Below are 14,111 nucleotides of genomic sequence, written 5' to 3'. Positions count from 1 at the left end.
GATTAGTGTCTGTTCTTACCATGAATTCAACAAGAAACCTTTATTGCATTTTAGCAGTTAGTGCTTTCACACAGTTACAAAGACGTGTGACTTTTGCCCAAAAATGGGTTGACCAGGTGAGGATGACACTTTAAGACGCATGTAACTTGACTTGCCTCAATCTAGGTTATATTGTACACACTCTGGTAGTCTAGTACATTACACATTTTGAATATAATTAGGTATCTTGTCACATCCATTTAGAAGTGCAACCAAAACAGTAATATTATCTCGAGAACCTGCTGCTAATGCAGTTTTTACCAGTTGTTTACTAATGTAATTTGCTGCACTGTCATAGAATGTTGCCAAATTTATTTCTCCTTTGCTGGCAATTTGTGAATGTGATCCATGATTATTAGACAGATATGCTTTTGTTTCATCGTCAAACTGTTTCAATTTTTTAGAACCTTCTTGACTGCCAGAGGCTGACTGAATTATCTCTGTGTGTTGTGAACGTGTTCCATGGTTATTAGACAGACATGCTTTGGTATCGGCTTGTTTTATGTGATTGTCTAACTGCTGCACTTCTTCAGAACTCTCTTTGTTAGAGCCTGGCTGCATCTTGTTTTCATTTTGAGAATCTCTTCTGCTACATGAACATGATTTTTTATTATTTTCTTTCAGACTGCTTTCACATTGATTCTGAAGGAAAGCTTCTTTATTAAAATACCATAATTGGATTCTGTCTTCTAAGTCATTAATATCCATTGAACTACATAAATAGTCTTCATAGGGAACTATTGAATACTGATATTTGTGCATAGAAATCTCTTCTCGCTGGGCATACATTTCCAAATAAGAGGTGAACATCCTTAGAGTTAATATAACCACTTCATTTTTATCCAGAACTTCCCAAAGCCCATTAGAGGCTAAAATAAGGAATTGACATGAATCGTCTATAGGGACAGATATGGTATGTGGTACAGGAATAACATATTTTTTCAACTTTGGATCTCCATGATGTCCAAGGCCACGAGTAGCTCTAATGAGCCCTTCAACTAGTCCTTTTGGTTCATTCGTGCTGATGTTTCCACCATTCTGAAGTATACGGTCTCTTTCCTTTGAATTTGAAGTACTGTGTTCTTTGGTAAGGCAGTAGCTTTTTCCATTTTTGCATAGGACTGCATGTGTATTACCTAAAATAAAATAAGTACATTTTGCATTTCATAGTGCAACTGAATTTTTTTTTACTAAACACTATTCACAGTAATGAGCCATTTTGACAGGTGAAATCTTGTATTGTCAAAAGCTAAGTGAAAGGGACACATTTGCATGCTGACATCCATCCTTATTCTGTTCTGCTTGTCACTGGTCTCTCAAATCTTTGCTGATTGAAGGAGTATTTGTACTTTCTAAAATGTCACTGTAGCATTGTATTTCTAAACTTTTGATGGGTTGTAATTGAAATTCAAAATATCAGGCTAAGAATGTAATTTTGTGTAAATTCCAGCAGCTGATAATGAATTTGAAACATAGTTCAGTGCTTGCAGACAGTGTTGGCCTAAAGGCTTAAATACCTTTCTTAAATAGCTATTTAAAATGTATACATTTTAAAAGTCTTGTATAGTTCCAGAAAGAAATTTTAAGGTACAGGAAAGAAAATAAACAGCTTAGCATTTCTCCTGGTTCCAGTCAGAATGTGCTTGTTAGTCTTTCACAGTGTAGTCTGTAGTTTTTTTTAGTACTTATGTCTCTTGTAAGGAAGAGAAACTTAAATTAAATTTTTGTGACTTGGTGTTCCTTTGTAATTTATACCATGATCAAATACTGCAGTGATGGTTGTAATCTAATCAATGGGATAGCTATAACTGATTATGCATATTATGTATTGCCACTTACATTAAAATATTCTGCTTAATTTTCCTGTCACCATGCTGTACACAGAGTAGCACCTCAATTACAGTTAATTGCTTTTTTAAAAAGTACATGCTTTTGCAAGATCCAAAAGACTTGTGGTGGTATGATCTTTGAAATGGAAAATGCTTAAGTCTCAATACAAGGTGTGCATGTTAAAGTGCAAATTAGGACATGCCAGCTTGTTGCTGTTGTTGTTCTCAGGAATAAGGTATCTTAAATTTTCTCTGAAGTTGTATGATGAGTTGTTGTAACCTCATATGAAAGGCCATTAAATTGACTAATTCCATGCTATATCAACTAATTTGACAATAGCACTAATTTATTCTGAGGATTAACAGTACTATGCTCCTCTGCAGCCTGAGGTGGAGAACCTTTGATCCAGCAGGGGAAAGAAAATGCTTGGGTCCTTCTAAGAATGGCATCTCACCTCTTAGTGGGTTTAAGGAAGAGGGACTCCATAATGGATTTCCTGAATTGAAGAATGTAGTGGAAGATCACTGACTGTGTGGCACAGCCAGAGGGCAGTGGGTCTTCAGTTCTTTCCCCTGCCTGGAATGACATACTGCATCTGGCAGCAATGGTTCCTTCCCTCTTATTTTGAGATAGAGTAAGATCAGGTTTCTGGGCCTCAGAAGGAATTTTTCCCCTGTTGCTAGATTGGCCCCGGCAGGCTAAGTTTTGTCACCTTTCCTGCTGCAGCCTAGGAAGACCCAGAAGTTAGGATAGGTGAGGCTGGGAGGTGTTTATCTAGTTACAACTTGTTGGGTATCTAGTGCAGGTATTTGGTCCTGCTTCCAATTATAGACCAGAATTGGAAGCAGGATTAGGGGAGCACATCCCCCTAAACAAGGGAATGGATAAATTGTTTGAAGCTCCTAATGTCCCACGGTCATCCTCAACCCACCCGTAAGGGGAGAGAAGGGTTCCAGCAACCATGCTAGGATCAGGTTGAAGGTTTTGGAGTAGCTCTTTCCCAGATGGTACAAATTATGGAAAGAAGTTGAACTTGCATTGTCAGAGTTATTTCCGGATAGTTTTCCAGATGTATTAAATTTATAAAACTGCAGCCCAGTTCAACCATATTCTTGGTGTCTTGTGTGTCCTCTGGCAGTGTCGGAGACAATTCTACTCTGAAAAGTGTAAAAAGGCATCTTATACAACAGTGGTCCGTTTGTGGATTTGGAGACCTACGTTCTTGCTTATGGGACATAACTTTTTTTTTTACTGTTAACTTTTTTTCTTGTTAGCATTGTAGAGCCAGTAGTGAGCTGGATTCTATTCTTTGTATCAACAAAATTGTTTGCTAAATTCAAATCAGTTAACCTTATGCAAGTCCAGTGAAGGCAGTTGAGTCCCACTCTGAACCAAAGGAAGTTTGCCAAACCAAGAATTAAGTCATGGAGTCTACAGATGTCCCCAAGAGCTGGGTGGGTGATTAATGTAGGGGAAATGGAAAAGGTTTAGATGGTACCCTGACATCTCCAATATTCTCCCTCCCTACTCCACAAATCTGCAGGCATCCCATTTCAGTTGCTCACCATATGCTTCAGAAACTCCAGTTCCCCTTTCATATATCAAGAAACAGTGCATACACAATTTCTAAAAAACTCCTATAAAGCCTTAGTGTGCTGACCTCAGCAATTACTGGGTGACTGCAAATGTATGCATGGACCAAATATATGTAAATGGTGACAGTATGAGCTCTGTGTTCTGTTTGCCCAGGCACACTAGAAGCACATGATTTGTTAATTGTGATTTCTAGGTGTGATATGTTACATGAGGTTCCCTTAATTGGATACTTCTTCCCCTATTCTCTATCCCAGTGGTTTGCATAGGTGGGTTTTATGCTAATAACACCTTTCCTGTAACCAGTGGAGTTCTTGCTGATTATATTAGACTGCCCCTTACTTATGGGGACATGAGTATCATAAGCTTCTGGTGGCAGATCATTATATAATGCAGAGATGCTACATTATATTAAAATTTAGTGAGTTCTAGCGTGATTTTTCCTAATCTCACAGTCCAGACCCACAATATCTCTTTATTGCAGAAAAGGGTTGCTTCTGAGAATTATTACATGGTGGTTTTGTGAAACAACTGTTTTGTCTCTTAAGGCTAAATTGAAAGTTACCAAATTTTCTTGTCTGCTACTCTAAAATTGAACCTAACACTCAACACTTGTAAGATGATGCACCAGCTCTCCCTTGGCATGGGGGAGAGGGGAATCAAGCTTCATTTTAATGGCATATGAATCTAATGAATTTAAAACAAATGGTTCATTGGGTAGTTAGACTTCATTTTTATTCAATTTAATTGACTAAAATATCAAATGATGGATTGTGGTCTTTTTTTTTTTTAATTCTTTTGAAAGGATTGGGCCACAGTACCTCAAAATGACTCCAAGCCCTGTTTCATTACCTGTGTTTGACCTGGACCGTGTGGTTAATAGAGCCTAAGGTGAAGCTTGGGTTGGGAGTGGGACATAGGGCAGAGCATTTTAGATATGAGGGGGCTGAGGAATCATCCCAAAATTGCTGCATTTGGACCATGTTACCATCCCATTGAACTATACATGCTTTCCCCTACTACATAAAGTGACAGATGGGTTCCAACATTTTCCTGGCTAACAGTAACCAATGACCCAAACAAATCGGGCTGAATGGAGTTCCCATTTCTCCCAGATTAAGTGCAATTCTTAATCTCATAGCTGGTTTCCAAGTACTAGTGGGATAGGAGCACATAAAATGCTCCTCGTAATTGTACAAGCTGGTCTAACTGGCCATTGTCAGATACTTGTTTGGTGCAATGGAGAGTGATGTCTTTAAATTTTCTTAATTTTAAAGCACTAGTGCTACAAAGTCTCAATTTAATGATCAGAGATGATTTCCATGCCAAAAGATACCCTTTTGTTTCTATTTATCCTGGGTCTGTCTTCTCACTGTAGAATCTGGTTTAGACTGGGAATGATCCTGCTTTTTGTTCTGTTTTGAGACCTGTGACACATCTGCAAAGCAGTTGAATACTTTGCTTCAAATCCCCCAAGGACCTTGTATACACTAGTGAATTTTACCCCAAAAATTCCCCAAGGAGATTTAATGAACAGAGATATAACTAGTGAAAGCTAACAGCGCCTTGTCTAGACTAAGGCTACCGCTGTGCATCTGAACTGTGGATAGCAGTGGTGAGAATTTATTGGTAATGTTCCCTATTGTAATTGTCAGTTGACGTACTTGTGGCTATTGCAGCTCTAGCCAGGTAAAAGCAAGATTCTTCCACCTAAAACACTCACAAAGGGGAAAAGAATCTGCGTAAATTACCCCTGAACATTACATTTCAAGAGATTGGTAGCACTAGCTCTCCTCCCCATGTAACAACAGAATAAAAGAGGAGGCAATTACTCTTGGTTGGCTTCATTGACCCAGTACTATAAACAGCAGAAGCAGCCAGACCCTTGTCTAAACCCAAGCACCTGAGCTGCTACTAATGCCAGTGTTTTGTTGTGGTGGGAGCGGGGTAAAATTCCCTAGTGTAGACATTGCATATGTGTGTCTACTTAAGTTTGACCCACGTTTGGCTTAAGTTTTCACCAAAGTTAAAATGAATAAGGCCTGGGGAAAGGGAAGACTTCTGATTTTGTGCCTTAAAATGATAGCATGTCCCACACTAAACCTTCAGTTTTCCTCTCAACTGTTTGTTCCACTTTTTTATGCCGGTCGCTTTTCCTGCATCCCTCAAAGTCTTGTAATTATACCAGTGACCCTAAATGTTCACTTAATTTACAGCTGTAAGCCAAACATACTATCAGATATATGGATGAACTGTCTTATAGAATAAGCTTGATACTTATTGTCTGACATTAGCATCCATTGCACAGGGTTTCATCATGTACCCTCCAGAATGTCAAATAAAACCTCTTACCACTAACCTTGCCTTAGATTTTTTTTTCCCATTGTAATTGGGGATGGGAGGAAAGCACCTCCCCAAAAAAATGCCCAACCCCCAGCCTAAAAAACAACAAACAACAATTCCATAAGTCAATAACTTACATACCAATGTTAGCAATATGCAGTATCCCAGTACTGCTTTCGGATGGCTTTGCTGAGTTATTGCTGTTGTTTTCAAGCAGCATTGTCTCCTCTTGTTCCTTGATGCTCTTTTCCTTTTCATCACTGATCCTTTCCACTAAACAGGTAACAGCTGTGCAGCTACTCCAGCGAACTTTGGAAACCTCATTCCTTCCAAGTCGTAAAAGTCTGTCCATTCTCCAAAAGGACTTAGCATATGCTTTGTGAATCCATTCATAAATGTTTGGCTTGGTTCTCTTATCACTATCTGTTTTACCAGAAAAAACCTTTTCCTGATCCCTGTAATTTCCCTTGATTACTGTGACAAAAGAATCTAGGATCTGTTCCTCTTTTCCACTGACTTTGTAAGAGGAATCAGTCTGAGACAGCTGGTCAAGAAATAAAAGTGGAAACTCTGCTGAAACTGTCTCAGCAGCAAACACACCATGATATCCATCAAATAAGCCCAAAAAACACGTATCTGACCTATTTCCATAATTATCTAGCACAATGAATGTGTCTTCCATATCTCCTCGCCATGTTGAATTTTTGTCTTGGCAAATTGCTAATGCTTTTATTAGAGAATTGCTTACTTTCTTGAGGTATCCAGAACTGTCAAGAATATTATCAACATTAAAATATGGGGTGCCCTTTGATTTATTCTTAAGTAGCTCTAGTGAACAATCAATCTTCTGTTTCTCTCTTTCAGTGTATTTAGACAACTTGATCAGTCTTGAAATTAATTGCTGTCTCTGAAGTAAAAGTTTGTTGGTGTCTGTTTCAAGCCATGGACGATGATAACCCAGTAGAGCTAGGGCTTTGTGCTCTTTTTTATGATAAAAAAGTTGATGTGGGTATATTGTTTGTTGACATATTGAACAAAGAACTGGAATATCCCCAAAATCTACTTTCCTGGGCACAAAACCAACCTTCTCAGCCTGATCTTCCTCATGTCTGTAGAGTTCAAAGTCAGCTGTTTTTAAGGTACATTGTAAATTTGGTTCCCATGTCATTCTGCAAAAGGAGTTGAATGTTGTTAAAATCCCCTTTTAATATCCAATACAATTACAATAATCTAGCCTTCATACATGCCTCTTTTAATCTCAAAATTATTAGAATTACTTTATATTCATGTATATGTCCGAGAAGCTGGAAGATTTAAGATGAATGCACATGGTATATAAAATTACAAACTCGGGTTGCAAAGCCAAGCACTCAAAAGTTAGGAAATGCCAGAATTCGGGGCATAGACTGAACAGCGCTCACACTGCATAAGCAGCTTCTTTTGTTTGTTTGTTTTATCCTTGTCCAATGTATATGGTCCCACTCCTTATTTACAGCACACTATTAAAACACTTCTTTGAATACAGAATTATTAATTTCTTCATGGGCTTTTGTGTGGGTGTTGTGAAAATGAGACCCTGGTAATAGGGCACTATCCCCATTTTATAGATGTGGAAGGGAAGTGCAGAGAAATTAAGGTAATGTTGGATGCCCAATTTGAGACTCCTAGCGTCAAAGAAACATATGTAAATAGCACTTTATATGTTCAAAGTGCAGCTCCCATTGACAATAATTTTAGCTGTAAAAACTCAGCCTTAAGGTCTCAAGTGGAAAAAGAGTATGTATTTATGTAATTAAGACTCTCATCATTTATATGCACAAAGGGACTGAATTAACATTGCACAGGTGACCTTAATTCTGGCCTTTTCCTAACTTTTGAGTGTTTGACTTTGCAACCTTATGTTCTTTAATGTCGTTTTTTATGTGTAATTTCCTAGCTTTTTAAAAAAGCAAACAGAAAAAACAAAGTTGCCATGCTGTGGCTTCATATTGACCCCTTCATGACTCATAAGCAGGGTTGTAACCTTTAGATCCACAGCACAGACCTCTGTCACTTGAGCTAAGGGAACAACTGATAGATACTAATAGCAGGTTTTCTTGGCTTCCATTTCAGTTTCTTCAGAGGAGTATTCTCTAGTGGGCATAGACCCTTCTATCCCTGTGCCTCCCAAACCTAACCCCTTTTGCTGGATCTTTCTCTCCCTGTCTCTCAATTCCTTGTCAGAGTCTCTACTCCCCATGCTTCTTGTCCCACTTTCCAATCCCCCAGACAGGACCAGCTCTAGGCACCAGCAAAGCAAGCACAATTCCAGGGGCGGCATTCTGGCCACCCTTTTTTTTTTTTTGCTTGGGCAGCTCTACTTTCGGAGTTTGGGGCAGCAAAAAAGCCAGCCCTGCTCCCAGACCCCCCATCCAAGTCCCAATCTTTCCCCAACCCTATCTCCCAGTTTCCCATCTAAGCAACTTGTTCTAATCCCCACCTGACTTTTTGTGCAATCTCAGTCTTCCCCCACACTGGCTCTATGTCCCCTTGCCCTGCCAGTCCCAATTTCCCCCTACCCCTGGCTCCTCATATGATTTCAGTCTCCTCCCATTCCTAGCTCCCACAGTCTCCTTGCCCAGCTGGTCCCAGTATCATTCCCACCACCACCAATTCCTTGTTTTAGTCTACTCTTTCCACCCCATCTCAGCCGCAGGTCCAGCTCTTGTCCCCTCTTCATTTCAGTCTTCATCCTCCACACTGACTGAACCAGCAGGGGGAACATTGAAATCAGAGGAGAGAGAGTTTCCCTGTTCTCAGATCTTAGGCCTGACACTACTGGAGCAGCAAGTGCAGAGAAAGTCTTGTTCAACCACTGCAGCTCCTGCATGTAGCATGCTCAGTGCAGATGGAATTGTCAGGGAATTTAGCTATCAACCACTAATAAAGTCTCTATGGAGCATGTGTGAACTGAGATTTTCCAGGAGCTTATAACTTGACATACTTGGAAAGATGTGCCTTATGCCATCCCTAGGCAAATATCCGACACCAGGGTGAATCCCTTGCCAAATTCCTAATCCCTGCTCTCGAGCATGGGGGCACAGGAGTGTCTCAGTTATAAGGATGTGTTTTAACATGGGCAAAACAATGTGTTTTTCCTAGTCTTATTCTTGGAAACAAATTAAAAACAAATAAATAAAATTAAATTAAAATAAATCAGTCTGAAGCGTGGAAAAAATCCACTCAAATAGCTAACGCTATAAGTGGAAAAGATGGTATTATAAGGGAAAGTGTCAGACAACTTTATCGATAGGTCACTACCAGCTCTGCTTATAATATGTAATGGCTAAGAAATCATGCAGATGGTATTTTGAAGCACTTAAACTCTCTCCTTTGCTTACATTACTGTAATGTGATATATGTATAAAAATCACAACTCCTTGTGTAGCATTACCTGGCTCTAGATAAATAGATTAACTAGTGTGTGTACATAGGTCCTCAGATACTACAATGATAGGTACAGTATAAGAACGTAGAAGTGTTTGTGTGTGGCACAGCTAACTACAGTATACAGCATTCTATCTAGCAAATACACATACATGCTGTGTTTGTATGTATGAGTACATATGTATAAATATAAGAGAGAAAATAGCATTTGTTATAGGTAAGACTGCAAAATAATTTTCACTGTAACTTTTAGTCACCAACGTAATTTTTCAATATACTCTTGAAATACAGTGGGGAGACACCCACCAGCAAGGCCATGTCTTTGTCAACCATTTCTTACTCCCAAATGCAGGGCTGCCCTGCTGTAGGAACTCTTCCCTAAAGTGCCTTTCTGGGGGCTGGCCCTTTAAATGTGGTAGACCCAAGCAGCTGCAGGCCCAAGGTGTCTACCTGGCAATTAGCACTGTGGCCTGTAGTTCCCTATTGCCAACCTGGTAATTATCCTACTTGGCATCTGAAAGACGGGGATATTTTCTGATGGCAGGGGGTTGGTCAAACAAAATTCTTTCCATTGATTTTTGTTCTTAGTCAAAGGAGAGTTAAAATATTTTTGCTATGGTAAAAAGCCTGCAATATATTTAAGATGCCTTATTGAACCTAATACCTCTGATTAGTTTGAGACAGGAAAAATCATTTAAAAAGTTATACATGGACTCCCCCCTTCTGTGGTCAGTAGCATCTGCTACAATATTAGTAAACCCTTATTAAAACCTTTGTAATATCATAGTGTGTGTTCTCCCTGCCCAGACAGGTAGCTATTGCTCTCAGGCTCCAGGAGCTATTTGTATGAGGGAGGTGGTGTCTTGCTGAAATATGTACAGCAAGATTCTCTTAAAATGCTGCACGGCCTTAACAATGCAGAGGAAATAATTGCACATGTAACCCTCTGTTTGCTGGAAGTGGTACTCTGTCCCCCTCTGGTGGTGGCTAGGCCCCTTAGAGATTCACGAGCCTGCTACAGGCTTGGCCAGTGGTTCTCCGCCCACAGCCCAATCAGCACACAGCTCGGTCCATGTGCCATCCTCAGGGCATACAGGTATCTATACATATCTATTGTCTGGATGCGGCACACATAGTTGCATATGTGACTCACAGTGGTTAATTGGTTGAGAATTACTAGCCTTGGCTAACAGAGAGGTGTGTCTTAGCTCATGCATTTAGCTCCAGAGTTCCCAGGTTTGATCCTCACTGCCAATACCCATGTGAGGGTCAGCATTACACACACATGAAAAAAGGTTGCAGCTTCTGTGATTATGGTGCTCTCTCCATGGTTTTGTTGCATTCTGCATATTTTAAATTTTGAACTGAAGGATCAAAAAAGCGGTGGCATCAAAAAGGCCTGATGTAAGTGGGGGCATTTCTAGACTAAATAGGGGTAGAGTTTTTACAGTCTTGGTTCTGCACAAAAGTTGTCTGGTTTAACTAAAATCAGTTTTCAAATTAAATTACTTAAATCAGTGCTTTCCCACTGGTGGGCACTCTTAGGGTTTGTCTGCACAGGAAAATTGTACTAGTTACACTGCTAGAATTAAACAAGGATAGTTACACTGGTATAAATCCTCGTGTGGACACTCTTATACCAGAATAAGAGTGTCCACATGGCACTGGTAGGTGTTATACTGTCTTTATGATTGACTCATTTTCCCCCTGCTTGTTTTTTCCAGGAGAGCTATAAGGTCTTGACTTCCCTATTTCTGCTGGAGGGCGGAAGAACTGCAGGGAAATAGTGATATCACAATATACTGAAACTGAGTTACCGCTTTCTGAGCCCTACATTGAGTGGGAGAGGAATGAGAAGACTTAAGGTTCCAGACTATTGCAATATCCCTGTGCAACTCCAGTGCTCCAGCAAGAAAAGAGAAGCCAAGACAGGTACTGCTGATGTGTTTAAACATAAAAATAAAGCAGAGAAAAACCACACCTTAAAATGGCGAGGAAAAAAATGTCAGGTCACCTTATTAAAGAGCAGTAAAAGGGCACCAACAATATAATATTTGCTAAGCAGTTTGCATCTGAGAGCCCATGCATTAAATCTTGGTTAAAATGTTACTACTATAAAATGTAGGCTACTTGGCTTCTGTAGGACTACTCATGTGAGCAAAGCTACTATCAGGCCATAGGATTGTGGGCCACGGGCTAATATTGCACAATGCACCACGATCTTAGGAACATTTTAGTTCTGGGCATTGGTTTACTGCTATACTGCTATTGCACTCTGAGCTGGTCAATATGGGTATAGCATATAGTTAGTCTGTATCTGCTGCTGCTACAGTTGGGCTATAATGCAGTCTAGTGAGGTGACATTTCAATCACATGGTTTGTAATTTGTGAACCTGCCAGTAATTAAACTGAGCATCAAAAATCTGATGTGTAATGAAAAGTAAAATGTACAGATGTTACTTTTGTGTAGCCATTAAGAATGCAGTATCCAAATGAAAGAGCCCTGTAAACAGCTTTCCTTACCCACGTCATTCCTCTCCCTTCTCCAGGATGTGCTCCTTCCTCACTTACCTGTCATGGCCATCACCTCAACTGTAAATTCTTTGGGCCACAGGACCTTCTTCCTTGAGCTTTCTCTGAAACCCCTCCTGTACTTGTGGGCACTACAAGGTAATCACTACTACAAATAATAATAATATGGATGCAGGAAAGGTGGTTGGCTGACTTACCTTTGCAGTCTAGCATGTATAGGAAGAGGAGGAGAAGTAAAAGATGATGTGTCTCTGAGGTCATAGTCTCCCTGAAAATGTCATCATAATATCACCCAACACAACATTTTTCATCCTCCAAAGGCCACAGTGTGGGAAATTCTCCCTGAACAAGGATCATTCATACCCCCGCCCCATTGTTTTTCATCTCCTTCCCTTCCCTCCTGTCTCCCTCTCTCCTCCCTTCTTTCTCAATCGTCCATTCCTTCTCTGTCCCACGTTTCTTCCCTGAGCTTGCTTGTCCCTATCAGTCCCTCCTTGCCAATGGTGTGGAAATGCTGCTCATACTATCTCTATGCTGTCAGGTCTTCTCCTCTCCTTCTGACTTGTGCTCTGTTCCCTCCGCATGTAATACATGGACAGGTTGGAGGTAGCTCAAAAGGGAATTGCTTGCACTCGAGAATGTTGATGTTCCCACTACCATTACAACCGTCTAGCAGGCATGTCACATGCCTGGCAGCCACACAAATGCTTCCAATGGGAACTAGTATTCACAGCATCACAGGTACAGCTCTTCCTCTGAGCATCGATAAGCTCTGTGTCTCCCTGCTCCACTGTAGTGCCAGTGTAGACCGCAAGGGCTGGCATAGTGGCTGCAATGGTGCAATTGGTCCCTTAGTGCAATTCCACAATGCTCCGGCCCTACCTCTCAGTGACAGCTCTGACTGCCCAGAGCATGGCTCTGTCACTTATCAAGATACCCCCTTACCAGGTGTATGCAGGCCCAATATTTATCTGGTCTCAACGCTACCCAGCCCCTTACCCTAAAACCCCAACTACAAAAGCAGCATCAGAGGCCCACAAGTTTACTGTAAAATAAAATATATAAGCTGTATTGAATACTTCTAAAACCTATATAAAAACTCCACCCGAAAGACAAACTCCCTTGTTAGCCAGCACAGCAATCACATCATAAACCTTCTACCAGGGCACTTATGTCATTGTGGGGTGGACTCAGAGGCCATGCACAGCCTCAGAACATCTGAAAAAGGGACCATAGCAAAAGGGACATTAGTTAGGGGCTGGACAGGAACACTACACTGTGTCTTCCCCAAGTGAATCAATATATCTTACCATAATGCTCTAGCATCCTCTGGTCAGCACCAACCCATGGTATACCCAGAGCAATGATACAGCCCCACTAGGCCCCCACTGCAGGACATATGGGAAGGGGGGAAGGGGAATTTGGCTGGCCACATGGACGGGGAGGGCCTAGAGGAACTTGGGCCCAGACCACTCCCGTTTCTGGATCCTAGAGAAAAACACAAGAGATGGAAGCTGTTAGTTTAGCTACAAAGCAAAAGAAGAAAATACAAACATAATTAGAATAATTATAGAATAAATGAATGAACATAATTAAGCTCCTTACTTCCCTCCTTGAGAACAGACACTCAATGCTGATGGTGCTCAGCATAATATTGCCTGATACTTCATGCCATCGTCTGTGTGGCAGCAAATTCAGGAGTTGCTACTAAGTTTCCACCATCGCATTTGCAAGTGTGAGGGTGTAAAAGGGTGTCATCTCAGTCCCTTAGGACAGACATGCAGTTCTTTGTGAAGAGCAGATCCATTCAAAGGGGGCAATGGAACCAACCAAAAGTGCTGCAAATGTACACTTACGTATTCTAGGTATTATGCATCTGCTTCAGGGAGCTGTGCTGGCCATTGTAGGTCAGGTGCAACAACCTACAAACCTGTAATCCTTGCAGTAACAGCTATGCCGTGGACATGGTGCACTCTTTGCACTCCAAACAGAATGCTTCGTAGGTACGCACTGAGCTGTTGCAGCTTGCACCAGTGCAGGTTGCAGTGGTGTTAATTTGACCCATAAATATTGAAGCAAATCCGAAGGGCGTTTACACCATTGGTATGAGGTGGCCACAACAGGAAAACCTCTAAGCCTTTTCCGGGACAGTTGCAGAGAAAGGCATACAAGTTTTCCTAATGTAGCTGCATGCACCTGATGGAAGTAAGTGGCTGTGTCTTCCTTAGCATTTTGCTTTTTCTCATAGCACGGTAATACCAACAGTGCAGCTCCAATGCTGGCAGCAATAGAAGCAGCATGGAATAGTCCAGCTACTGCATTTTTAACTCCCCGTTACCTGACCCTGG

At 40.9% G+C, this 14,111-nt stretch overlaps 2 protein-coding genes across 3 annotated transcripts in view; one reads left to right on the top strand and one right to left on the bottom strand.

Moving 5' to 3' along the window:
- Positions 1-12: 12 nt before the first annotated feature.
- Positions 13-12,166, bottom strand: PP2D1 (protein phosphatase 2C like domain containing 1). Of its 2 annotated transcripts, XM_073333514.1 has the most exons (3): positions 11,961-12,166; positions 5,947-6,974; positions 13-1,175 (listed from the first exon to the last, which is right to left on the bottom strand). In XM_073333514.1, exons 2-3 carry the CDS (start codon positions 6,971-6,973, stop codon positions 199-201), a joined length of 2,004 nt encoding a protein of 667 aa, XP_073189615.1. In that variant the 5' UTR covers position 6,974; positions 11,961-12,166; the 3' UTR covers positions 13-198. The 2 variants fall into 2 exon arrangements, with proteins under 2 accessions (XP_073189615.1, XP_073189614.1); XM_073333513.1 differs by lacking the exon at positions 11,961-12,166 and having other exon boundaries at positions 5,947-7,006.
- The window catches only part of KAT2B (lysine acetyltransferase 2B), an 80,970-nt gene continuing 77,682 nt past the window's right edge, over positions 10,824-14,111 (top strand). Inside the window, exons 1-2 of the mRNA XM_073333503.1 lie at positions 10,824-11,163; positions 11,781-11,901. The gene's annotated coding sequence lies outside the window, so the exon portion shown is untranslated. The remainder of the gene's footprint in view (positions 11,164-11,780; positions 11,902-14,111) is intronic.

The sequence above is a fragment of the Lepidochelys kempii genome, chromosome 2 (assembly GCF_965140265.1).
Source record: "Lepidochelys kempii isolate rLepKem1 chromosome 2, rLepKem1.hap2, whole genome shotgun sequence".
Lineage (NCBI taxonomy): Eukaryota > Metazoa > Chordata > Testudines > Cheloniidae > Lepidochelys > Lepidochelys kempii.
The sequence above is the reverse complement of the archived record's forward strand: the minus strand, read 5'-3'. Positions and strand labels throughout refer to the sequence as shown.